The sequence below is a fragment of the Anabas testudineus genome, chromosome 10 (genome assembly GCF_900324465.2).
Source record: "Anabas testudineus chromosome 10, fAnaTes1.2, whole genome shotgun sequence".
NCBI classification, from domain to species: Eukaryota; Metazoa; Chordata; class Actinopteri; order Anabantiformes; family Anabantidae; genus Anabas; species Anabas testudineus.
The window spans coordinates 19,877,285-19,901,513 of NC_046619.1; the positions used below are offsets into that span (position 1 = coordinate 19,877,285).

At 39.1% G+C, this 24,229-nt stretch overlaps 2 protein-coding genes and 1 long non-coding RNA gene across 7 annotated transcripts in view; 2 read left to right on the forward strand and 1 right to left on the reverse strand.

The window, feature by feature from the left end:
• Positions 1 to 3,832, forward strand: part of ldb2a (LIM domain binding 2a) — a 78,320-nt gene extending 74,488 nt beyond the window's left edge. For all 4 annotated transcript variants that reach the window (XM_026357152.1, XM_026357153.1, XM_026357154.1 and 1 more), the window contains exon 9: positions 1,823 to 3,832. In XM_026357152.1, coding sequence (XP_026212937.1) covers positions 1,823 to 2,053 — 231 coding nt within the window. In that variant the 3' untranslated portion in view covers positions 2,054 to 3,832. The remainder of the gene's footprint in view (positions 1 to 1,822) is intronic.
• A 1,370-nt stretch (positions 3,833 to 5,202) lies between these two features.
• tapt1a (transmembrane anterior posterior transformation 1a) lies at positions 5,203 to 23,368 on the forward strand. The gene is made up of 14 exons (XM_026357151.1): positions 5,203 to 5,410; positions 7,045 to 7,175; positions 8,800 to 8,918; positions 12,971 to 13,133; positions 13,812 to 13,947; positions 14,264 to 14,361; positions 14,631 to 14,700; positions 15,344 to 15,424; positions 16,853 to 16,962; positions 17,059 to 17,118; positions 17,201 to 17,269; positions 17,435 to 17,511; positions 18,302 to 18,468; positions 20,912 to 23,368. The coding sequence occupies exons 1-14, from the start codon at positions 5,221 to 5,223 to the stop codon at positions 21,211 to 21,213; spliced, it is 1,773 nt and encodes a 590-aa protein (XP_026212936.1). The 5' UTR covers positions 5,203 to 5,220; the 3' UTR covers positions 21,214 to 23,368.
• LOC113160093 overlaps positions 15,338 to 24,229 on the reverse strand; it is a 59,649-nt gene continuing 50,757 nt past the window's right edge. Inside the window, exons 4-5 of one of the 2 annotated variants that reach the window (XR_003298668.1) lie at positions 15,580 to 15,664; positions 15,342 to 15,466 (exon numbers count right to left, since the gene is read on the reverse strand). This is a non-coding gene — a long non-coding RNA (uncharacterized LOC113160093). Of the gene's footprint in view, positions 15,467 to 15,579; positions 15,665 to 24,229 lie in introns of both variants that reach the window. The other variant, XR_003298667.1, reaches the window with a different exon arrangement.

Here is a 24,229-nt window from a genome sequence, read left to right on the forward strand (position 1 = left end):
AATCAGTGTGGATATTGTCATTTAGTTGAAAAGCTCACCTAAATTAATTAGCCTGATTAAGGCATAGTGGGGTGTAGAAGTGGTCGCTAGGGGGGCTTTGGGGATGGCTTGGATAAATAAACTGCTTCTCCCCATTGGTGCTCCTCATCAAAATGTGTGTGTGTGTGTGTTTTGAGTTTTGGGTGAAGGACTGTGAAGTGTGCTGAGTTCTGTTTGTATGTTTACATCAGTGCTTACTGGATGTGATCATGTGTGTTTGTTCTGTGTGATTTGTTGTGTACAAATCTGGGTTTGCATATGTGCTTCTGCATTAGCTGTGTGTGTGTGTGTGTGTGTGCGTGTGTGTGTGTGTGTGTGTGTGTGTGTGTGTGTGTGTGTGCAATACATAGGATTAATCTGAGTCTGCATTCAGGTGCTTTTGTCTGTGTTTGTGTTCAGGTGTGTGATTGTGATTGTACAGTAAGCTTATCTTGGTTTATGTGCCAGTGCATGTGCATGTTTGTCTGCGCTTTGTGTGTGTGTGTGTGTGTGTGTGTGTGTGTGTGATGACTGAGGGGAGGCGAGATCTCCCAAAGCCAGGCAGCGTTGACACACATGACCGGTGAAGCATGCCCTCCATTTAACTGTCCGGCTTCTTCCCAGGTTTCGGTGGGTGGCGCTGGGACTCGCTAGCAGGGAGCTGTTTAGCCACTCGGAGGCAGATTCAAAAACTCGGAGAAATACTGATTCCCAAATTACACTCGGTGATTATTTGTCAGCAGAATCTCTTTGTGTGCAGAGGAATTCGCTTTGGTAACATGACAGAACACAAGCGCACGCAGGATTCCTTCACATCACAGGAGTCATAGTGGGTCTTGGATAATGGATAAATCTCTCTCCTTCCCTTCTTTGATCTGCTGTGCAAGGGCCATCTCTGTAAAATACGTCTAACATGATGAGTATTGATTGGGGCGGGCACAGAGCGCCGGGGGAATCCACTTTCTGTACGGGAAGGTTTCATTTGCACAGAGTGTTTCGAGAGAGGTCGACCGTTCGGATGGGTTCAGTGGATACACCACATAAACACACACACTTAATCCCACTGAGTTTGTGAGTCGGAGGGGGTGTGTGTTCTCCTTATTCAGTTGGGAATTGAAAATATGTGGATAATTCACACACATACCGACTGTAGTGACATCAGGGTCTCGTCAGGAGTCATGAATTGTGTGTTTGTCTTTATGACCTTGTGTTTTTAGTCTCTCTTTTTAAAGCCATCTGATTAAATTCTCATTTTCCTGCTAATATTATGTGAAACAGACACCGTGCATATTCTTTTTATTTGAAGTAATGCAAATGTTATTATAAGGTCTTTTTGGGTGGGTGTGCAATCATTTGATATTCAGATGGTGCTTTGGTCTGAGAATTAGATGAAACAGATATGCATTAATTTCTTCTCTGGTGATTTCTCACTCACTTAAGCATATTAATTTTGAATCACCCCTAGGCTAAATATGGACAGTCCTGTACAAAACCAAAAACACGCCACGCTTCCCTGTGTAAAAATGGATTATAAAAACAGAGTTAGCTGTTTTAAAGAAAACAAAATGACGAGTAAAGAGAGAAGCAGCAACAGGACGTCAACAAGAGGAAGGTACTGTTTAAAATACATACATCTAGTATCAGAGGTCTTTATATGCTCAGCTACAGCTTGAGTGTAACTAAACAGGACACAGCTTGAACATAATGTGACCTTTTAAACAGTGTGTACATCAGAAAAATCATTAGCATGTTATTTTTTTCCCGTTTGTAAATTCGCCTTCTCGCTCTCTCACGCTCTCTGCAGGACGTGATGGTGGTGGGGGAGCCGACCCTGATGGGCGGCGAGTTTGGGGACGAGGATGAGCGCCTGATCACTCGTCTGGAGAACACGCAGTATGACGCCACCAACGGCCTGGACGACGAGGACGACTTCAACAGCTCCCCAGCTCTGGGCAACAACGCCCCCTGGAGCAGCAAACCCCCCGCCGCCCAGGACAGCAAGCCCGAGAGCACGGCGCCCCAGCCCTCACAGTAAGACAACAGAAGATGAAACAACAGATCCTTGACTCCATGTGGACTGGAATTTGTAACCTCTCCCCTACCCCTGAGGGCAGCGCTTCGACGCCTCATAACATTGTACTGAATCAAACCCCCCCCCCCCCTCCAACTCGTCTGCAAACAAATCGCTGGCATGTCCAGCCAGAATACGTCCGTCCTGGATATGATGTTCTTCTTCTTCTCCACTAACATCTTGGAGAACACTGAGAACTGGCAGCATTGCACAGCAATACACACAGACAGGAAACGCATACGAGTTGTATGCAGCTATAATGTAAAAAACAGCAAGTCGTGGGTTGTTTTCTTCTTCTTCTTCTTTTTCTCAGAGTGCCGTGGATCAAATTCTCCTCCTTGGACTCTCACATTCAAACCTCTAGTCTGGTGGAATACCACAGCTGTTATTGGTTGACCCGCAGGTCACAAGTCATCACGCTGACAGTAGACACTGAGGAGAAAAGAAGAAGAATAAAAAACAACAAACAACATGTCTCAAAAACAGCAAGATCGATGTGAAGTAGGCAAGGTGTTTGTTTTTTTAAACCACGCCGATGGAAGCATCTCACCACATTGGAGGCAAATGAAACATTGTTTGAGGCAATTGCATTTTTATTGGAAATTCAGTCGGCCGGTGGTTTGTTTCTGATGTTCTGTTTATTTCCATTTCCAATTAAGAGGAAATAAAAGTTCTATACCGCTATGGACTCTTTTCAAATGAGGGAAAATCGTGTCCTAGGATTGTTTTTTCCACATTACTGCGGTCGTCACAGATTGTGATTTCATGCAAACCAGTTTGATTGTGTTCGTAGTCTATTGGTATTTTGCTTCTCTCTGAATACTTTGCAATCACGTTGTAATTTTGCAGATCAGTATGTGAACTTTGCCGACACGCGTTGACGCATTAATGTTGATTTTTTTTTCCCCCCTCCTCGAAAATTGGACTTCTTTCCCTTTAACGACCTACTCCCAAACTGATACTAAAACCTTTTCCTGCATGATTTTATAGGATTTTTAATTTTGTTTGATATATGTACTTTTTAAAAACACATCGCTCTGAATTTGCTTTCGGGTTCATCAGTTTGGGAACACTGTTACAAGATTTGTAGCTCTGTAAATAGAGGAGGAGTCTATTTTGTCCACTGTAAATCAGCCACTGAAACCAGTTTGGATATGGCAGCTGTTTGTTTTTGTCCAGGAGGTTCCGATTTCTGTAGGGTGGTTTGGATGCACGCTGTTTTTTTTGTTCTGTTTTTTTTTTTTCCTCCATCAAAACCAGACTCCCAAAAAGTTCCCCGTCCTCTTGAGCTAGTGCAGAACCAAAGCCACAAAGTTAACAAACACCCACACACACAGTCTTATTTCTTGTATATTCTGTGACATAGGAAGAAAACAACATTTTAAAACGACGCACATATAAAATCCCATCCACCCCACAGAAAGGATTTGAGATTCCTGTATTTGTGTTCACAGTTGTTCTTTAATCTTTAATTGAATTGATACGATATCCCTGATCTCCTTTGTTGGACTTTTGTTTGATAACGGGCGCGAAGACAAACAACGGACGTCTTTATACAATTGGATCTTATGGGTATTTATTTGTGCATTTGTAAGGAAGCTAACACATTTCTAAATATGTTTGAGCCTAGTATTATTAGACACCATTTGTACATTATATAGCAGAGGTGTTCAGTGTCATATCTGATGTCTGGTATGTATGCTTTACCATTATGTGTGCCAATAAACCGTGCTTACAAAAGGAGTTGAATTTCGTTTGTTTACCAGCATCGTGTGTGTGCAGCTTATTTTTATTTCTTTCATCACCAATTCCGTCTCAGTCGTGTCACAAAACCTGCAAAACCTGGTGCATTATCCTGTAACAACCAGATGTGTGTATCTGTGGAGAAGGATTCACTCTTCAACTACAACACATCAGTTTCATGTGAACTTTATGATGAAACTGGAAAATTTAATACAGTTTAATTTCCTGTTTTATTTTAATCGACCTAACTACTGGGAAACACAGTTTTCTGGACTGAAGCTACTGGATTGTTCTCGTTCCTGCTCTAAGTGGAAAAAGAAAATTATTTGAAATTATTGTATGTCTGAATCTCAGAATAGCAGAAAATGGTCCAACCTAAACATGTTTTGTCGCTAGTCTCTCAGAATAAGAGCAAAAGCTTCTGTCTGGAGCTCAAAGACATACAGTGCACAAGGTACAAGCAGATATAAGAGAAAGGTTTACCTTGTATGAACTCTTAGCAGAGCAAAGGGCTGTAATATAAATATGAGACCAGGACCACGAATACACTAGATTGTTTATACTGGGAAAGGTGATGCAGTGATTGTGTGTCATCGTTCCCTGTATTTCAATTGTTGAACATTTATCCCAGAACCAACATCCTGAATTTGCTCTGTATTCTCTGCATTTATTTTGTTTGCAAATTCTAGATTCAAAGCTTAACATGTAAATACCTGTTTCAGGCAAGATGCACAAGTTACGAACATACGACACCAAGCAAAGTTAACAAGACAACTCAGTGGGAAGTGATTCTTAAATCTACCCAACAACAGTGTTTGACCTGACCGCGACTTGACTTGACTTTGGCGACACCATGTGGATGACACGACGTACTGCAACAACATTCAAAAACTAATTTATTTTTATTTATTTATTTTTTACTATTTAACTGTTTTTAATATGCTGCTCATTATTTATTCATGATAAACAGTTGCGTGTTTATTTATAATTAAATTTTAATAATATGCTTAATATACTGTTAAACCTTTATTGCTTTTGTTTGTTTGTACATTTTTAACCATTTTATTTATTTGTAAATGTTTGAATTAGATTTATATATAAATATATATATTTATATTTATTTATTTAGTTAATATCCACATACTAGGTCATACATGTGTTTGATAAACGGTCACTTTTTATTTTATTATTTTCTTTAAGTTAAGATTTTTTTACATTTTTAAATTATCGTTCACTCATATATACTTTTAATAAACTCTTAAATATTTATAAATTAATTTATTTTATATTTTTAATTGTTTACGACGTAACGCTCGTTGCCATGACGTTGTTTATTTTACCTACGACGTGATGACGTAGCACGGGGCGACGCGGCGGGCAGAGTAAAGATGGCGGAGCTGTCGGGCACCGAGCTGTCAGAAGAGAAAGAAGCAGAAATTGAGCTCAATAAAAGACAGAAACGTCCATGGCAGGATTTGCACAAGTCGGGAAAAGTCGGTTTAAGTGCAGATCTGCCAGAAACGTTGGGATTTTACGACATTAGCGTTGTCAGGAGGGATCAACGGGAGCACTCAGCAGGTAACCGCCGTTCGCCTCCAGCTCAACTGACGTTTGTCCAGTTGGAGCTAATTAGCGGTAAATGCTAATTAACATGTTAGTTAGTGTTGGTGCAGCAGTGTCTTCGTAAATACAACGTTTAAACACTAAGATGGGAGCTCAGTAAGTTATAAAAACTTTAAATAAGCCGAGTCCAGCCGTGGACGCTTGTTGTTTCCAGTCGTACTAACTAACGTTAGCTAATTAACGAGCTAATCATCTGCTCATTAATTCTCTGTCGGTGACTTAATGTTTAAAACCAGCTTCTCCTCTCACTGTCCAGAAACTGTAGGAATGTCTGTAGTTCATTTAAACCACGCTTTGATACAACAGAAACATTTTCACCTCAGTGAATCCATCGATCATCTGCAGGTCTTAAATCAAAGTCCTTAATCCGCTCTCAGCAGCCACAACATGTGTTTAACAAACTTTTATCACCCTCCAAATACATAATCATTAACAACAGAAGCAGGTTTACTGGTCTCCATGAAGAGAGTTTATTTAAAGTTGTGTTGATCACAAATGATGAAAACTAAAACAGTAGTTTAGTGAAGAAAGAACCACAAACATGATCTGCACAAACACACTTCATTTAAAATCCATGTTATTAGATCATTTAATTATCTAATTCAAACATTGAATCATCTTTTACAATTTTCTAATTAATTCATCAATTTTCTGCTTCATATCCAGATAGAGGACGTTTATTATTTGGGTTAAACAGAGTCTCAGTTGCCCCAAAGATCTTGAGAACCTGTTTTCATCTTGTTGACCTTTTCCTTGTTCTCCAGGGTTAAGGTTTGGGAGTTTGCAGTGGAATATACAGCCGAACTATTAAACATGCTGTATGCTCTGACTTCTGTTTAAATCATATTTCAGCTCTGTGTGTGACTTAACAAGTTGAGCCAACATTATACTGTCTGGTCAAGAGATTTTAAAGGTCCTGTGACTTCATCGACATGTTTGACGGGTTCAGGTTGACGTCAAGTGTAAAGAATCGCAGAACAGTTTAAAACAGAGTTGGCCACTTGTCTACAAACAAAAGTCACATTTCCCTCTATTTATTTTTGTCTGTTTAAGACAGAAAGTAATGATTACCACTAATATTTATGTTATCAGAGTCAGAAAATAGTTTATTTTGTCCTTCAACAATCATAAACCTGGGGTATTACATTTAATTTTATACATGACAAAAATATTGACCCAGAGAATTTACTTCATCTTTAATCCATTTTATTAAACATATACTTTCAAGTTTAGTAATTACATTTGAACATATGAACTCTATTATGATATCAATACTAGGGCACATCATTTTTAAATCAATCCAAGAATTAAAGCACTTTGTCACCAGTTCTCATTACAGAGGTTCTGGTTCACTGTGAAAGATCATACTGTATTTTACACAGAACTCAATTTAGCATATTTAACTTTTACAAAATGTTTTTACATTGCACTGAATCAAACTGAACGAAGAATTCTGATCCAACCTCCTCTTGTTTGACGTTGCTGTGTGACTCCCCAGAGGTTGCCGTTCTCATTGTGTTCACGGTTGTGGTTGTAATTGTTGCAGACAGTGACCTTGTGATAACACCGTCACTCTCGTGTTGTTCCAGATCCATCGTTGACACGCTTCATTTGCACCGAGCTCACCAGAGGCTATTTCCTGGAGCACAATGAAGCAAAGTACACCGAGCGCCGAGAGAAAGTTTATACATGCATGCGTATTCCCAAGGAGCTGGAGAAGGTACCATCTGTAATCATACTGTAATAATGAGCCGCTTTACATGAGCAGCAAATTTAATCACCCTGTTTCTATAACAGATTAATTAACAATGAATTGTTTTGGCATTTTTAAAACAACATTAGCCACTTTTAAATATTACATTTCATTATTAATATTCGTGAAAAGAATAATTAATACTGATCAGTGTGACATTAATCCTTAGTTGAGATCTCTGCTGGAAATAGAATAACATGTTGACAGTTCTCAAAAGATAAGATAAGATAAAGCTTTATTATTGTCATTGTACAGTCACACTTGGTACAACAATACAACGAAACAACTGTAATTAATATTATATACAACATTTTATTTTACCATGTGCTAAACTGACACCAGTGTGTTGTTGCTGTTGTTCTTTTCACCATCGGGTGTCAGTGATTCCTCTGAACTTTGTGCTGCCTTAACACTGACACCAACACTGACCTGCCTGTTTGATACACACCCACGTAACAGCAAATGAAATTACTTAATATCAGACAGTGACTTTCTCTCATTTGGCTGTGAAGTTGTTTTTTTATTTTATTTTTAGTTTAGATCCACTTTATTCAGTTTATACGAGAGTCTACATGAAAAACCTTTGACATCTGAAGTAGATTTACAGAACATCCTTATCGAAGTGATCAAACTTCTTATTTCCATTTGCTGTAAAACCTTCAATATTAGTCAAAAATTCAAATTCAATTTACAATAGTGTACAAAAGAAAACCCACATTTCAGAAGCTAAAAACATTTATTTCTTTAATTTTTGAATTGTTTAATTGATCAAATTAGCTTCTGATTAATTTTCTGTCCACTGAAATCGAGTTCACTCTTATCCTACTAACCTGATGATAACACAGACCTAAATTAGTAAAGTATAATTATGCATTAAAGAAATCCTGCATGCTTGTATGTGGAGTGAAGACATCTGTGTATTGTTTTCAGCGATGAGTGGACCGTGTCTGTGCAGAAATGTGTTTTAACAGGCAAACCCAGACCAACGCAGACCTTACGGGTTTGGTTTTTCCTTGGGGGCAAGAGAGGAATGTGTGTAAATAGAAAAGACCTCAGTGACTTTACTGTGTAAAGCAGGCCAGGCAACTTCATGGGTGCCCAACAAGGCCCCAAGAAAACTCACAGAATCCACCAATGAGAGACAAACCCTCCCCCCAGCTTCTACCAATGCTACCTCAGTGCCTTCATTTTTTTCCGTGTTAGAAGTAGGAGTAAGAAGACTGGGTTAAACTGGGTTAAATGCATTGCTCATAAAATATTCTTCCTAAAATGACAAGACAATGACTCTTCGAGCATGGGAAACTATGAAGGCATGTGTCTGCTGCAGAACTGGGTTTAGGGCTACTCTTTTTACTTTAGTGTCACGTGCAGCAGTTTTTAGCTTTCACCTGGATTTTCCTTTGATGTGAAGGAGCTGGAAGATGTGTGGAAAAAATAAGAAGTTGCCTTTTCAGCTAGAACCCAGCTGATACGTGTTTTAGTTATAGTATATAGTTATAGTTTAATAGAGCGATTATTATTATTTATATTTTAAGGTGAAGAGTAAATGTGTCTGATGAGTCTGTAACTTGTTGTTTTGTGACTTTTCCAGCTGATGATCTTCGGCTTCTTCCTCTGTGTCGACGCTTTCCTGTACGTCTTCACCCTGCTGCCCCTCAGGGTGCTGCTGGCCCTGCTCCGCCTCCTCACCCTGCCATGCTGTGGCTTCAGGTTAGAGTCTGCACACACTTACATACACAAGGAAAAAGACACTTAATACATCTAAACTAAACTAATAGCAGATTACAACTTAACACTAAAATACTATTTAATCTGATCGAGGGGATATTTTAGACTATTTGATTTGAAAAGTTTTTTTCAAATGTTTCTATATGTAGTAGTGGTCGACTGATTGATTAATCAGATGTTTCAGAAAGTAGGGTATCTGTGTTTCAGAAACTTTAAATGATTAATTAAACAATTAGGTTAATTATTTATTAGAGGAATGATGCCACGGTGACAAACAACGAAATATTAGTGTGACCTTTTCTTTTTTTTCTTTTGTCCAGGCAGTGTGTTTGTATTTAATATCTCAACATTAGGAATAAGAAACAAAAACACTGTGTTCTGACATATTGTAATTTACTGTAATAGTCTTTGTTTTCACACATTGACCAAAACTTAGGACAGTTATGATTTTTAAAAGTGTGCAGCCTAGAAATTAAAAAGAAGCACAGTACAGCTTCAGGACATTTGTGCCTTAACCTCCCTGATGGGCACTGCCTCTCACCCTGCCCGCCTCACCCTCTATCTGATTCTCCCCTTGCCTTCCTCCCCCTGCAGGGCACGCACATGCCCCTACTGCAGAAGAAGCAGGTATGCTCCCATAAGCCTGTCAAGGCTTCATAAATGTTATCACTGTCCTGAACTGGCCTCCACATCCATTCACTGGTCTCTCATCATCTCCATTTTGTCTGTTAATATACAGCTTGGCACCACACATCACGTCCCATTCTGCCAGCCAGAGCAGCTATGTCGGTTCCTCATAAATCTGGGTTTATGAGTTTATTTTTTGTGCACAACCACAGAAGGTTTGCTGAGAGTGCATGCTCATTCTTGTCACCATGTTGTTTGTCAGTGATACAACTGTATACGCACACTGGAGGGCTACCTAGTCTTCCGCTACTGGTCTCTGAGCAGCTTTTCTGGAGCAGTTTGGGGCTCATTTGCCTTTTTTAACAGCATCTTATTGCCGTTCCTGTGGAGGAAGGGAAAACTCTGCCCATCCACCATTCCTGTACAGATATCCCCAACTGCTTTACAGAAGTAAAATGGCTGTTTTCTGCTCTCCAGTCAGCTTCTCTAACAAGGTTTTGAAGCTTTCCAATCCTTGTCTGGCTCTGGGTCTTAATCTTGTGTATAAAAGGCACAAACAGTGGTGATGGCTACTTGGAACGTAGCACATAGCTGGCTGCACTCAAACACAATGTTCGTGTGTATTATGGAGATAACGCTTGTCTAATGGAGATAGCGAGGTGCTGCTTTGTGCGGACTGCATTACCAGCTGGCTGCAGCAGCTTTGCAGCTAGAGCTCTGTGTGTGTCGAAAATTCTGAGGATAAGACACTGCTGGAGGAGGATGCTCACTTTAATCACCTAAATACTAAACACTACTGTGTATCCCTGGATGTTTTTATTTGTTGTTAGATTTTACACTGTTGGTGCAACAAGACATTTTAACTGGACTCTGGGAACTCATGATTGGCAATATTTTCATTGGGAAAACTAAATGATTAGATTAAGTGATAAAATAATACAGTAATTAATGAAAACAAATGTTATTTGTAGTAAAGGCAGTTTTATTTACTTATCTTCTTACATTATCATACCTTTATTTACTGCATAACAAAAACACAGAGGAGATCCAAAGTACTTTACATAAGCAAAAAACAAAAAAGCATAATGACATTTAAAGACAAAATACAACAATTCAAAGGTTTAGGGCCACTTATGGTTGCTTGTTTATGATCAGCATCAGGTTTAAAGTACATTATTTAATCCTATAATAAAACAGTGACTCAAAGCAGAGATCCAAACTATGCACCAACTATTTAAGAGGCAGTCAGCTGGAACGGTTTCACAATATGGTTCATAAAAAGTCTCCATGATCCAATAAACATTGTGGAGGTGATTCAAAGGTTGGGATTACTTCAGATCACTAAATGATGACTAGAAAATCAATGCAAAAGGAGGTAAAACATACAAAGCTGAAACATAACATGGGCTGTGTTAGAGATGAATGTCGATTTAACTCTATATTTTATTACTACTTGAATATTAAACTTTGTACATGCAATATTTAGTCATGTTTATTGTAAATGTGAATAAGCTCCTGTGTAGGAGTGTAAAGTGTCTTTATCATAGGAGACCACTGGATGGCGCCATAAACTTAGAAAAGAATGAGGAAAAAGTCGACATCACAGGGAGGTCTCCTTGATGTTGGTTTCCAGGCTAATTTAATATTGTTATCTGCAGCTTTTCCTTTGTAATAAATATCAAGAGAAAAACTATAAAGATTAAATCAGTGTTTTATATGGAAGAGAGGCGTCTACATTCAGTGTGGTATTTCTTGGATTAGACCCCAGTAGGTATTTGGTTGCGATGACAATCGTTGTCTTTTATGCGTTGAACAAAAAGGCCCAGATATTCATCTCATCCTGTTCTTCTCTCGTCATTCAGACAGCGAGATTAAGCTAATTTACACATCTCTCTAAACTCAGCTTTTTTTTTTTTCTTTCTCAGCTCAGAAATAGTTCAGATGCTACACCTTCCAAGCCCCCACCCCTTCTCTCACGTTTTAAAACGTGTGAGTGGTGTGAAGTGGCCCCGCGGCTCTGATGCAGTTGATTAAGAACCGATTACATTAATGAGGCAACGATGTCTGTTAAAGTTGTTGTCCTGCCATGTGTGGTGATCTAGGGGTCAGGTTCTAGTCTAGTACGTTATAATGATTTGGTTGAAAATTTTGATTGTTTGTAAAATAGTGTTCATCTTGTGCTATACTGAGATAAACTGCTGTTACTTAGATAAACTGCTGTTACCGAGTTAGTGAGTGATGCTGTAATTTGTGGCTGTGTGGTAAAATCAGCCGCCGACAGTAATGCACTGTGTAATTTGGCTGTGTCATATTTTAACAGCTCATCTTCAGCACCTGCCTTCAAAAGGTAAAAGGTTGTCTATGAAAATCCTAACTGTAGTGGATGATGTGTTGGTTTAGTAAACAGCCCGTGTGATGGTACAGTACAGACTCAGTTAGTGGTGGTTGCAGACATACGCTCCAGGATGTGTTGGAACTGAGCTCTGTCCAGCTCTTCCCAGTTATCCCAGTTATCCCAGTCATGCTAAATAACTACCCTTATAGGTTAGTTAGTCCTCCGTATAACATGCTCCCGAGGTGTCATTAATTAGTTGCACATGTTTGAAACACATTATAGCACATTAAAAGTCATGTTTTGATATTCCTGCTCTATGTCAGAGCTTTGCTCTATTTGTATTCAGCAGTTATTTGCTCACACAGCAACATTTGAGGCATTCCTGTGCAAAATGCTGTGCCTGTTCAAAATGGATCTAGATATAACAGATATGGGTTTATGTTTGTACGATGTGGTCTGTGTGGTAGACAAGAACAAAATATTTTATCTTGTAAAAGCAGAAGCACAGAACAATAACAGAAAAATACTTAAAGGAGATAAATCTTATGAACAAGATGACATCTAGTACAAAGTAGATGCTAACTTTAATATTTCATATTGTATTTTATGTTATCGCTGCTTGTTATTTTTTCCTTTATGTGGGCTATATCATTTTGAACAGAAATGAATTATTTAAGCCTATATGTTGTCCTGCTGTTTCCTCGCATGGGATGACAATCACAGATCACTCCGTCTTTATAACCAGCTGTGGTGATACTGATCTAGTAGAGTATTAAATCAGGGTCTGCTCCCACTATAAACCAGTGTATGTCGTTACTTTGACAGAATTAGTTTGACAGCATTCACACACATTATTTCTTGGTGTAAAGACACGTAGCTGTAGACTCGTGGAATAGTTTTATCTGCATGTTTGTATATACAGTACTATGAACTGGATATACTGCACTGTGTATGTCAGCATGCACGTCTGCATTAAAATCCACAAGAATGTGCTGTAAAGTTCTTTAAATGTGTCTAAGTATAATACAGATACAGACATCCTGAGGTAATATTATTGTGTGTGTGTCGTCAGTGGGTCGCGGCTGCTGCAGCCAGCGCAGGTGTGTGATATGCTGAGGGGCCTGATCCTGGTGCTCTGCTTCTCCATGATGCATTACGTAGATTACTCCATGATGTACCACCTGATCAGAGGACAGTCTGTCATCAAGCTCTACATCATCTACAACATGTTGGAGGTACCTCACATTTCATACACTAATATCTGGCATTTGTACAGCATCGCTTCAGGCATTTACACAACGTAAAACAAACCTAATGATGCATTTTCAATCACTATTCTGTTGTGTGTGTAATACACAGTTTAATGATGCTTAGTAGCTGTGTCTAATGATGGAGTAGCTGCCACTGGGTTTTGAGAGGAGAGGATGTTACAGCTCAGTCACATGTTTTGCACCGTTCACTCTGTGTGTTTTCACTTTGATGCCTTTGCTCTGTGTACATACATAGATTTGAATCTTCTTTATAAATCTGACCCGTGGGTCACTTGTTTTACCATCAAGCATTTAAAACCTAAATGAACAGAATATTCTGTTCATTTAGGTTTTAAATGCTTGATGGTATATATATATATATATAATTAATGGCTGTGGGTAAAGAGGCATATTAACCGATTTTAAAAAGTGATTTTAGTGAGCCGGCAGGTTCCTTAATGTCCACGCTCTGTTGAGATGACACAAACTTTTACCTTGTGCAATTATTACAAAATGATCACTAAGAGAACAGAAGCTGATGATCAGGAAATATATAATATAAATGACTGCTTCTCAGAAGAAAACAGAAACGTACAGTAATAATACACGTAGGAGAAAATGAGCCAAACTCCAGCTTATTCTTACCTGTTGTTGTTGTGTAAGGTCGCAGACCGCCTCTTCTCCTCCTTTGGTCAAGACATCCTGGATGCTCTCTACTGGACGGCCACAGAACCCAAAGAACGGAAAAGAGACAGCATAGGAGTCATCCCTCATTTCTTCATGGCCGTTTTCTATGTCTGTATCCTTCTTGGTCAACTCGTCAGCATTTTGGATGTTTTAAGTCTCTGTAAGCAAAGGTCGGGGGTTTTCATTGAAGTGGGCCAGATGATTTGTACTGAGCATCTCCTTCTGTTTCTGGCGTCTCAGTGTTATTTTGGTTTTTAATAATGCACTGTAGATGTTTTGTATTATTAAGTTTATAGTACATGATTGTACATTTAGCTGAGTGACCTACATTTTTTGGTTAAGTTGTGTTTTACCGGATGTGTTGCTTTTAATTATGTGCTAACATCCTTTTTTAAAATCAGTTGTTTTCCTGAGTGGCAGTCTTTCAGTCCTTCATGCCATCCTCATCATGGTCCAGGCCTCTACTCTCAACGTCGCGTTCAACTCCCACAACAAGTCCCTGCTGACTATCATGATGTCCAACAATGTCAGTACACACATGCACAAATGCAGATAAGCGCATTTAATCCATGCACCTGATGTGATTGTTTAAGCCGCTTCACTCATGCATAAACAATGCACACATGCCTATAAACGGCACTTAATTAATTATCTAATTTTATGCAGATGTGTCCCAGAAAAAATAATTTTGGCACATTGGTGATGAAACGCAGCTGCAACTAAATAGTTTGTATTTTCTGTGTCATGATGGTGGTAGCTGCATTTCAGTCTTTGTGTTCTTGTTCTATCAAACAGTTTGTGGAGATCAAAGGAAGTGTGTTCAAGAAATTTGAGAAGAACAACTTATTCCAAATGTCCAACAGTGGTAAGATATTTAATGTTACCTCTTAGTATGATGCACTCTGTACAACTCGCCCCACCCACTATGACCTCAGTAATAAACATATAGTATAATTAACACCTTTCTAAGAGTTTGAACAAGAACTGAGAAATTCTAACCTTTTAAAATTAGAATTAATAGCAGAGCTGCTGTATAGAACTGCGTTCGATTCTACAGATGCACCTAATAAAGTGGCCAGTGAGTGTACATTGGGGGTGGCACCGTTCTTAAACTAAACAAAAATGTCTTTGGTCTCATGGGCTGTGGGATCAAAAGGGTTTAAAAGGTCTTAAATTATTATTTTAAAAAGCTGTAAATAGTTTCTCTATCAAATGTAAGAACAGTTAATTGGTTGATCTGTCATCTGTCTAACTGTAGCTCTTATTTACTTATGGAAAGTACTGAAACAAATTATATAATAAAAAATATTTATGTCACTTTTTAAATGGGTATAACATTTTATCTATGCAGCATTAAACAGTTTTGAATTTAAGTTGAACCCTGTAAAAACTCTAAATAAGTGGGGGTAAATGCACTTAAACGCAGTTGGGTCCTCAATAAAAATACATAATAACATTTTCATACCCAGGTCCTTTGTATTTAAAAGTGTGATTATTTCATCCTGCAGATATCAAAGAGCGGTTCACCAGCTACGTTCTCCTTCTCATCGTCTGTCTCAGGAACATGGAGCAGTTCTCATGGAACCCAGGTAATCATGTTTTCCTCTTCCATCCACGTACGGAGGTCGGAGCTGTCAGGGTAAAAATTTACAGATTTACAGACAGATTTACTCACTACACTACATTATTTCCTGTGGTTTTCCTGTTGTCTGCAACACGTTAAGGATCACTCTCTCCTACATACCTCAGTGAAAGAGACAGAGTGAGGGATGAGAGCTGGGCGTTTCTGTGTGACAGCTCTCTGAAAGCAGTCAGTTCCTCCTGACAGTCTTAAAGACAGACACAGTAGATGACAGACGTGGCCTGTCAGCCAAAATCAGAATACTGATGTACTAATACTGAAGAGCGACGGCCTTCTCTTGCTAAACAGGGACAAAAATCCACACTAATATATGTATTTTCTGTGGTGCATTAGTGGTGTCTGCACCTCTTTGTTTACATCATACAGCAGAAACAAAGCATCTCTCAGCTAATTACTGACTGTGCACTTCTTCATAGTTAAACTGAATGAAATAAGAGTCAAAGCTGTTTTCTCATTAAGCATTTAAGACATTTATATAACTGTGTAAACCTGTAATAAAATATTAGCCACGATCTCAGGACTTCTTTTCTTCTGCATGTTAACTGCCTCAAGTCATTGGGTCTGATTCTGTGTTTACACAGTATCAGACACTCTTGCAAAGGAGATGTTTCATCTCAATTAGGTTTTCTTGGTAAAATAAAGGCCATAAATACTGTGTAGACGCTCTGCTGGTAATCTGACATAAGAAATATATGTACGTAGCTTTTGAAAATCCATGCTTTGAATTGTGAGTCATTGTATTAAACATCTGAATAATTTCGCAGCAGAAACCCTTTGACATTGTCACATTGTTTTTCCTTTATCATTTCATACTTCAATATAAATTAGAAATTGTTGCTACTTGCTGCACTAATGAATACATTTGTATTAACAATGGATAACCAAACTGAGAAAGAGCATTTAACCATTTCTGTGGTCTCCCTGTGCCTGTTTTGTTTTATTCACTCTGCACCTCGACAGTGCAGCTACAGCTGGCTGTGTAACCGATCAACAGTGTGCTACACATTTATAAGGTTCTACTAAGTGACCAAAGATCTATGAATGCAGCTTTAAATATGTCCTGATGTGTGGGTTTCATGATTCTTCCTCTAAGTCACAAGTGTTAGCAAAACTTTGTAACCACAGTTAATCCTAAATCTCTTGGCAACACAACAAGCTTAACTAAAACTTAGAGATTTTAAGTCCAGCTGACACTTGAGTGAAGCCAACAGAAGTAAACTGGCTGTTTCTACAGTATCTGTATGTTGAGGCTACGATAAAGACTGTATCCAGGGAAAGCTGCTGTTATGTACACTGTCAAAGAACTGTACAAATGAAGACTAAAAATCCTCCTATATATTAGACATAAAGCTTCTTGTGTACTTTCTTTCCTCAGACCACCTGTGGGTGTTGTTCCCTGATGTCTTTATGGTCGTCACCTCTGAAGTTGCTGTTGACATCATTAAACATGCTTTCATCACCAAGTTCAACGACATTACTGCAGATGTAAGAACAACACTTGACATTCATGTCTCATTCACTAACAACTTGTCTTTTTGCTACTTCTCTTATTCCATTACTCCTTATTTGTCTCTCCTACAGGTGTACAGTGAATACAGAGCTAGTTTGGCCTTTGATCTCGTCAGCAGTCGGCAGAAAAATGTAGGCAACTGTCTCTTGTCACCATTATTTCTCTAAACTAAGCATTTCTCTTGAGTGTTGTAATCTGTGCCCGTCTGTGTAGGCTTGTACCGACTACAGTGATTCAGTGGCCCGAAGGATGGGCTTCATCCCTCTGCCTTTGGCTGTTCTGGTAAGAGATTCTGCCATCTGTTGCTATTCAGGAACTAAATACCAGAAAAGAGTTGGCACATTAACGTTAGCCAGAACTTCCTACAAACCTTTAAGACCACTAGATAAAATAAACCCATGTACTAGTATTTGTCACCTTAATCTAATCTTTTCAATGTTCTTGCAGCTTATCCGTGTGGTGATGAGTTCGATTAAGGTTCAGGGAGCTCTTTCATACACATGTGTGTTCCTTTTTTATCTTGGGTAAGTATTAAACTTATCATTTTATAATAGATTTTGATGAATATTTAAATATACGTTGATATTCAATATTTGGATTTACGTCATAGTTTACTTGTTTATATGTTTTGAATGAAATATTTACAGGACTCATTTTATGAACATGCTTGCAGAGTCTGTTGAATGCACACTAACACGTGCAGCCACTGTCATAAACACACATTCAGAGACACACAGAGTTACATAAGCTTTAACACTGTGCAGTCATGTTCTCCTTGTGCTGGGCGTCTGATAGGCTCGCTCATTCTCATTTGCCAGATCCCATCGAGCTCGTACCATTGAAGATTTTCCCCCAGGGTGAGGAATAGGATGTTGTCATCTCTAGTGCCATCTCTGGCCTTCCCCACCCCTAGTTTAAAAATAGCTCTTGCTTGAACAGACCACTGTGCCATGGCGAAGATTCAGCCTTCCTGACACGCTCTTGGTCCAAAACACCCTGTCACAGCGAGCAGTGGTCCACAGACCCAAATGTGTCGGTCTCTCTCTCATCAGTGTCACAGTCTGGGCCTTATAGCAAAGCCCAGAAACACAGAAGTATGGTGCACATCAAAATCCCGGTGTCAGCTGTAGGATGAGAATAGTGGCGATAGAAACCAGATGGTAAAAGTGATTCATTATAGTTGTGTTATAGCTCCAGAACTGTCAAGTTATTGTTGATCACACAAATTAAAGCTGCATTTACTCGTGTACGGTGAGTTTTTCATCCCTCTAGTCAAAAATGCATCTTCCTAACTGCGGCACTGTCCCTCTGTAGGCTGGTGACACTTAAAGTGTTAAACAGCATTGTGCTGCTGGGAAAGTCGTGTGTTTACGTGAAGAGGGCCAACATGGAAGACAAACTCTTTGAGGGGCCCTCCGCCGCTCCGTCCACTGCAAAGAGCCCCAGCAAAGCTGACCAGGCCAGATATCGCAAACCTTCAGGTAAAACAAATACTACTCATCATTGTAGAGCTTCTATTTTAAATGTCAGGAGTACACATGTTGTAGCTTTCTATGACAATATAACGAATGTGCCACAAGCAACTTCTTGTGCAAGATATTTTTAAAATAATTTAAATTATAAGGAGCAAAGATGCACCCGTCGATCAGCTAGAGATCGACTGGTTAGTGTGGGCTCCAGTAATATAGCATAATAGGTAACATAATAGGTGGTGGAGTCGTACAGGAGTACATTATATTAAGAGGTGCTCCACCTGTTTTGCCCTCATGTAAGTAATTAATGTGGCAAAAAAGTTAGAACCACCTTTTAATATAAGTCCATTGATTTGTGGTGATGTTGATATGACAAAGTTCAAAGGTCTATGGCAGACACTGGATGGTGGTTGGTTCAGGTGACAGGCATCTTTACAAATGAACAACCACACCACCCATCTTTCATTTATAAACTAAACTATTAAAACAATAATCAGATCTACAAAGACTTTACATGTTAAGTTTTTGACGAAGTTCCAGGACAAAAACACAAAATGTCCTCACAATGATGGTAATGAAGTAAAACTTGTAACGACCATTGTGAGACACTTAAACACAGCCCGGTGCATATTTGGCGGTGGCTGTATCTCCCTGTCATCCGCAGCCAAATCCCTGCAGATCTTTTTCTCCCGTGTGTGCCACAGACGGCCTGCTGTGCTGAGCAAGGAGCTTTAAAATGGGAAAGATCCTGATGGTGCCTCCTGTCATATCAAACATCAAAGCTCCAAGCGCCGCCGCTTCAAATGAATCTGGTTTCTCAGACAGCAGTAGCTATGAGGCTGAAGGTGCAACGTATAAAGCACAACAATACCTGCTCTGAGGTTTTGTCTCTCCTTTGTATACACATTTAGCTGCTGGGATTTGAACTAGCGCCCTCAGATGGCTTTCTTACTTTTCTAACATTAAACTGCTCTGGTCTGACTCTCCAGCTTCACCTGCTGCTCCACTAGATTCACTGCACAATTATGTTCATCTGCAAGTCTGTGTCTTTGCAATGATCTGGATTCAAATAACACTAACATATGCCATCTGTCTACAATGCATGTTTCTGTCCTGTGGGCAGAAATATGTGACGAGCAGTTTCTCATCAGCTATTTGAAGCCATATGGTGACTAACTTTTCTTAAAGCTCTCTCATCTCCCACAGAAGAAGTAGAGAACATGTTCGTTTACATCAGAAGAGTAAAGATTCTCTAAATCCTCAGTTTTGTTTTTTCACTTCTGTGTGAGTGAAGATACATTAACCTGATTTACTGAATACACGTTCATGTATATCACCCAAATTATGACACTGACTATTCTGATCCCAGGATTAGTAACTAACAGTAACAAACCTGATGCACCAAAACTTAAGAGAAGAAGATAATAAATCCAACAGCTATAGCCGAGTAGAAATTCTTTGCTGATTCAACACTGAATAATTCAGTGATAATAATAATAATATAATTCAATACTTCAATAATTTAGAACTGAAGGTAAAACCAACAAAAAACTGTTATATTATAAAATATTCTATTGGTCTACCCTGTCTGTTTTCATGGCTTCATCACATATGAAATTCTGTTTAATGCCTTGTTTAAATACACAGACACACACAGCTCAGTTCTGTACTGAGTGTTGGTTCAACTCAGTCTGCAGTAAGAACTGTGGGTTAGCCAGATAGCCTGAGGCTAGGTGGCTGTCCCTGTGGACATTCTTGATAATGTCCAACACTGCTTCACTCAATTCTCTCTGATGAGATGAATTATTCTGTTTGGTTCATCTTCCTAATGGAACCAAGCTCCGTTCGCTCCAAATGAAAAAGCTCAGCAGTGTTTTCTTTTAGTATAATGCAGTGGACTGTGATGGAAAACAACTGTGCTGATGTATGTTCAGTGTCAGTTTCCTTCTGCGGCTACTTTTCATTATTCTTCCTCTGAGCTGCTTTGAAACTGAGCAGTCAGGTGGGTGTAGGTGCCAGCAGGTTGAATCAGTCCCTGTCACTCAAGCTGGCGCTGCTCCTTCTGTTACAGGCTAAGAGCTGCTGCAGGTAGACAGCACATCTCCCTGTGCAATCCTCTTCTTCTAGATTATCGTAACTAAATGTATTCTTTCTCATCTTCTCTCCGTTTCCCTAACGCTTCGATATATTAGATGACGGCTGAAGAGTTGCCATTAATTCCGGTCCTATTAATACAGATGTATTAATACAGATGTACACTGCTTGAGATCCAGAATTCAGTATATCAGCACCTGAAATGGTCACAACTGATACAACTGAACAGGTTGGATCTTCTGTATCATCTGTTACCAAATGTTTTTTTATAAAAAGTTTCTTTCGACAGCCTGAAAAATCCATTTCTTCAAACCATCTATAATTTACTACTCCTGTCAATGAATTCTGTTCTTTACAGGTGAATCCAAGGTGGAGCAGATCCCTGCTACACCCTGCAGATCACCATCCTCCTCTGTGACCACCCAGCCAACTCCAAGGACTGATCCATTTCCTCCTCCACCCACTGACACATGTTCTGCTGCACCAACAAGCCGTCCTCCAACTCCACCACCTGAACTTGAAGAACCTCCATCCTCACTCTCTCAAGAGGAGGAGGAGGAGGAGGAGGCACAAGGAGCCTCTGAACTGAAGCACAGGACTAGCAACAAAGACCTGCTGGAGATCGACCGTTTCACAATCTGTGGTAACCGCATTGACTGAACAGCTACAACCGCTGACGTAGCAAATAATCACTCAGGAAAGACGGAGAGCAAAGGCCTGTCAACCGCGCACTCCTGGCCAACAGCAGCAGAACGCTGAGTATTTATTGTGAACATGGAAACACAGCGTGAGCTGTTGTTGAAGTTTGACAAAGAAAAACCTCAGCTGGCTTCTAAACAGCAGGAGCAACTAAATGTGAGTGTGGCAGCGTCGTCACGATGAACTGCTGTGTGTGGAAGTGTTAACGTGACGCAGTATTTAAAGAGTGTGCAGGTGTGAGGTGGTGTGTGAGTTGGCAGAAGTGTAAGCACACAAGCACTTCCTGTACGAGCAGCACTGGGACCAGAAGGAGCCGTTTCTCAGTTTGTTCAGCAGCCGAAAAAAAAGAAACTTCCAAAGTCTAAAGTTAACGCCGGAAACATTTGAAAGCATCAAATTGTTCGTTTTTCTGCTAAACAAGTGTTCGTTTTTTATGTATTTCTGAACACTGGGATTCAACAAACATTTTCAATTATTAAAAATGACTCAAATCAAACAAAAGCACCTTTGGTTGAACTGGTCACATCGGTACACCTCCCACTGGGTGATGAGGGTTTACAATTAGTCACTGGTTTGTTTGAAAGAGTCCCACCAAAGGGTTTAGAAACACAGCACTAAGTCACACTGCTAATAATAATAATCAGTACGTCGCTGCTCGCTCCATTAACCGCTCAGTTCACAGGGAAATTAAACTTTTTCCTTCTGTGGGACTAGTTTGCATTTAAAGTGATTCATTGTTTTACTTTCCAACCTCATCAGATGGTGTGGGGAACATGACTAAGAACACCGACTTAAATGGAAAGTGATCTTGATAAAGTCAACTGCGCCTCCGTGACGCCTTCAGCAGCTAAAAGAGCTTTTATTAAAAACGACCCAGTCAATAGAAGCTTCACTTTTATTAAAAGCAGAATATATGTAAAAATATTAAAGATAATCCTGATGTCCATCCTGCTTAGGACATATTCTAAAATATACTATGTATTGGGCGACTTAATATCTCTAAAATACAGACAACCAAAGGGTTATCACATGTCACAGTATTCCTCAGTAAGTAACAAGAGTCCGTTGTTGGAGAGTATATATTGTTTTTTTTATGTTGGTGTGGAGAACATTTGCACTGATTGACCGTATTGTCTTAAATACAATGGGTCATGTTTCTCATTTGACTCAAGTAATGTTCTAATGTTTACATCGCAGATAAACAGAAGCAATATTTCCACGACAGAATGCCTTTTTTTGCATGTGTTCTACATTTTCTCGTTTGACTTTGTGAAATTATTTCAACTTTTCTTTTAATGCAGTGATAAATCTATAAATACAGTATCTGCCCTGAAATATAACAGACAATTAAATCATTCAATCTTTATGTGAATTAATGTCAACAGAATGTATGAATTATGTTACATATCAGAGTTTTATCATTCAAAGTCAAGTTTATTTCAAAGTTAAATGTTAGATAATTGTTTGGTTTTTGTGATTTAAATCAATAATAATAGATTATGTAGCACTTTATGGTTCCTGCCGACTACACAATGTTGTACTTTGCATTTCTGTTGAGTTTTTCCACAGCAGCTGTTTTTGATGAATTACTGTGTGTTGACGGAAACATTTCCCTGGTTCAGGATAAACAATGTAAATGTTAAGTTGAAAATTATAATTACATTATCAAACTAAATGCTGGTGCATTTTAAACATATCTGCAACGAAGATCACATCTCTTCAGTTTCCCTTCTTCTTCCTCTCATTCTTAATTTATTTGAGAATTTAAAAGGTACTTTTTCTGCTTTGTTAATTATTCTAACATGACACAGTGAATATTTAAAGTTGTTTTGGCTTAAAGCAGAAGGACGATGTACAGTATATAGTTTTTATGCATTGATTTTATTCTATTTTGGATAAAATGACTATGTTTGAGTGTCCCGTCTCCTGTGGCTGTAGCTCAGCCTTGTGGTCGACCTGATTCAGTCTGAAGTGGAGAACCACAACTGGAACCAGCTGAGCTCAACTGTGCTAATGGAGATGAGGCAGAAGTGTTCTTATACAAGCTGTGACGGTCCTGTACACTGCCTGTTTCATCCGTTTGGTTCCTTGTTTCATTTCCTCCTTGATAATTACGTGCCCTTTATTAAGAATAAAAGTTGGTTTCTTAAGTGTGTTGTCATCTAAAAATTTGCAGTACAACAATTATAAAACCTACATTTTTCATCATGTTTTTAAAGATATTTATACATTTGTCCATCTTTGTTTCTTCTGTTTAAAAGCTGAAGTTATTTGGAACCAGTTAAACTTTGAGCATCACATTTTGTGCTATTTAAATCCGCTTCCTGCAGCTGTGAAACTATGACTGTCAATGCATGTATTTACTTCCCCAGCTGCATGTTCTGGGGTTGGTCTAAGTAACGTATTCAGTCCTTTGACAGTGGCGTATTCTGAAAGAAAACAGCAATATTACTTTTTAAAAAAAGTCAAATCTAGTAAGAGGAGCTTGGGTTGAGACTGTTTTTCAAGACCAACACGTTTTAGCATTAGTTAAAATGTAATACGACGACAAACAGCTTGGCTTTGTCAAACTACACACATTTCTACTTCCTGCTGTTCAATCAGAGACAGACCTACAGCTCTTTACACCGCTGCAAGTAAACTGAGGTTTACACTTCCGATGACCTCATCTGTCCTCAGGCCGAGCTGCGCAGCATCTGTGGAGGAGCTGAAGCCAGGTAGAGTAAATCTGCAGCAGACATTCTTAGAGGGCTAAGCTCCTTATACTGCTGAAGACTGAGACGAGTTTCAACCCCGTCAGTAGCGGGATGTTTCTCTCGAGACAGGACGACAGTAGTAGTACTTGGAGAGAGTCCAGTACTTCAGACTTTAAGGATGATGTGATGGTAATTCTGACACGAGTTGTGAAGATCTCACTTCAAAAAGAAAAATGAAGGAAGACGGCGCAATACGGGCAACAGAAGCAGAGAAAATGAAT

Coding starts and splice junctions, on each gene's coding strand:
- tapt1a (XM_026357151.1), top strand. CDS start 5,221: ATGGCGGAGCTGTCGGGCACCGAGCTGTCAGAAGAGAAAGAAGCAGAA. Junction 8,919..12,970: donor CTGCCATGCTGTGGCTTCAG/GTTAGAGTCTGC, acceptor GTGTGTCGTCAG/TGGGTCGCGGCTGCTGCAGC. Junction 13,134..13,811: donor TCATCTACAACATGTTGGAG/GTACCTCACATT, acceptor TTGTTGTGTAAG/GTCGCAGACCGCCTCTTCTC.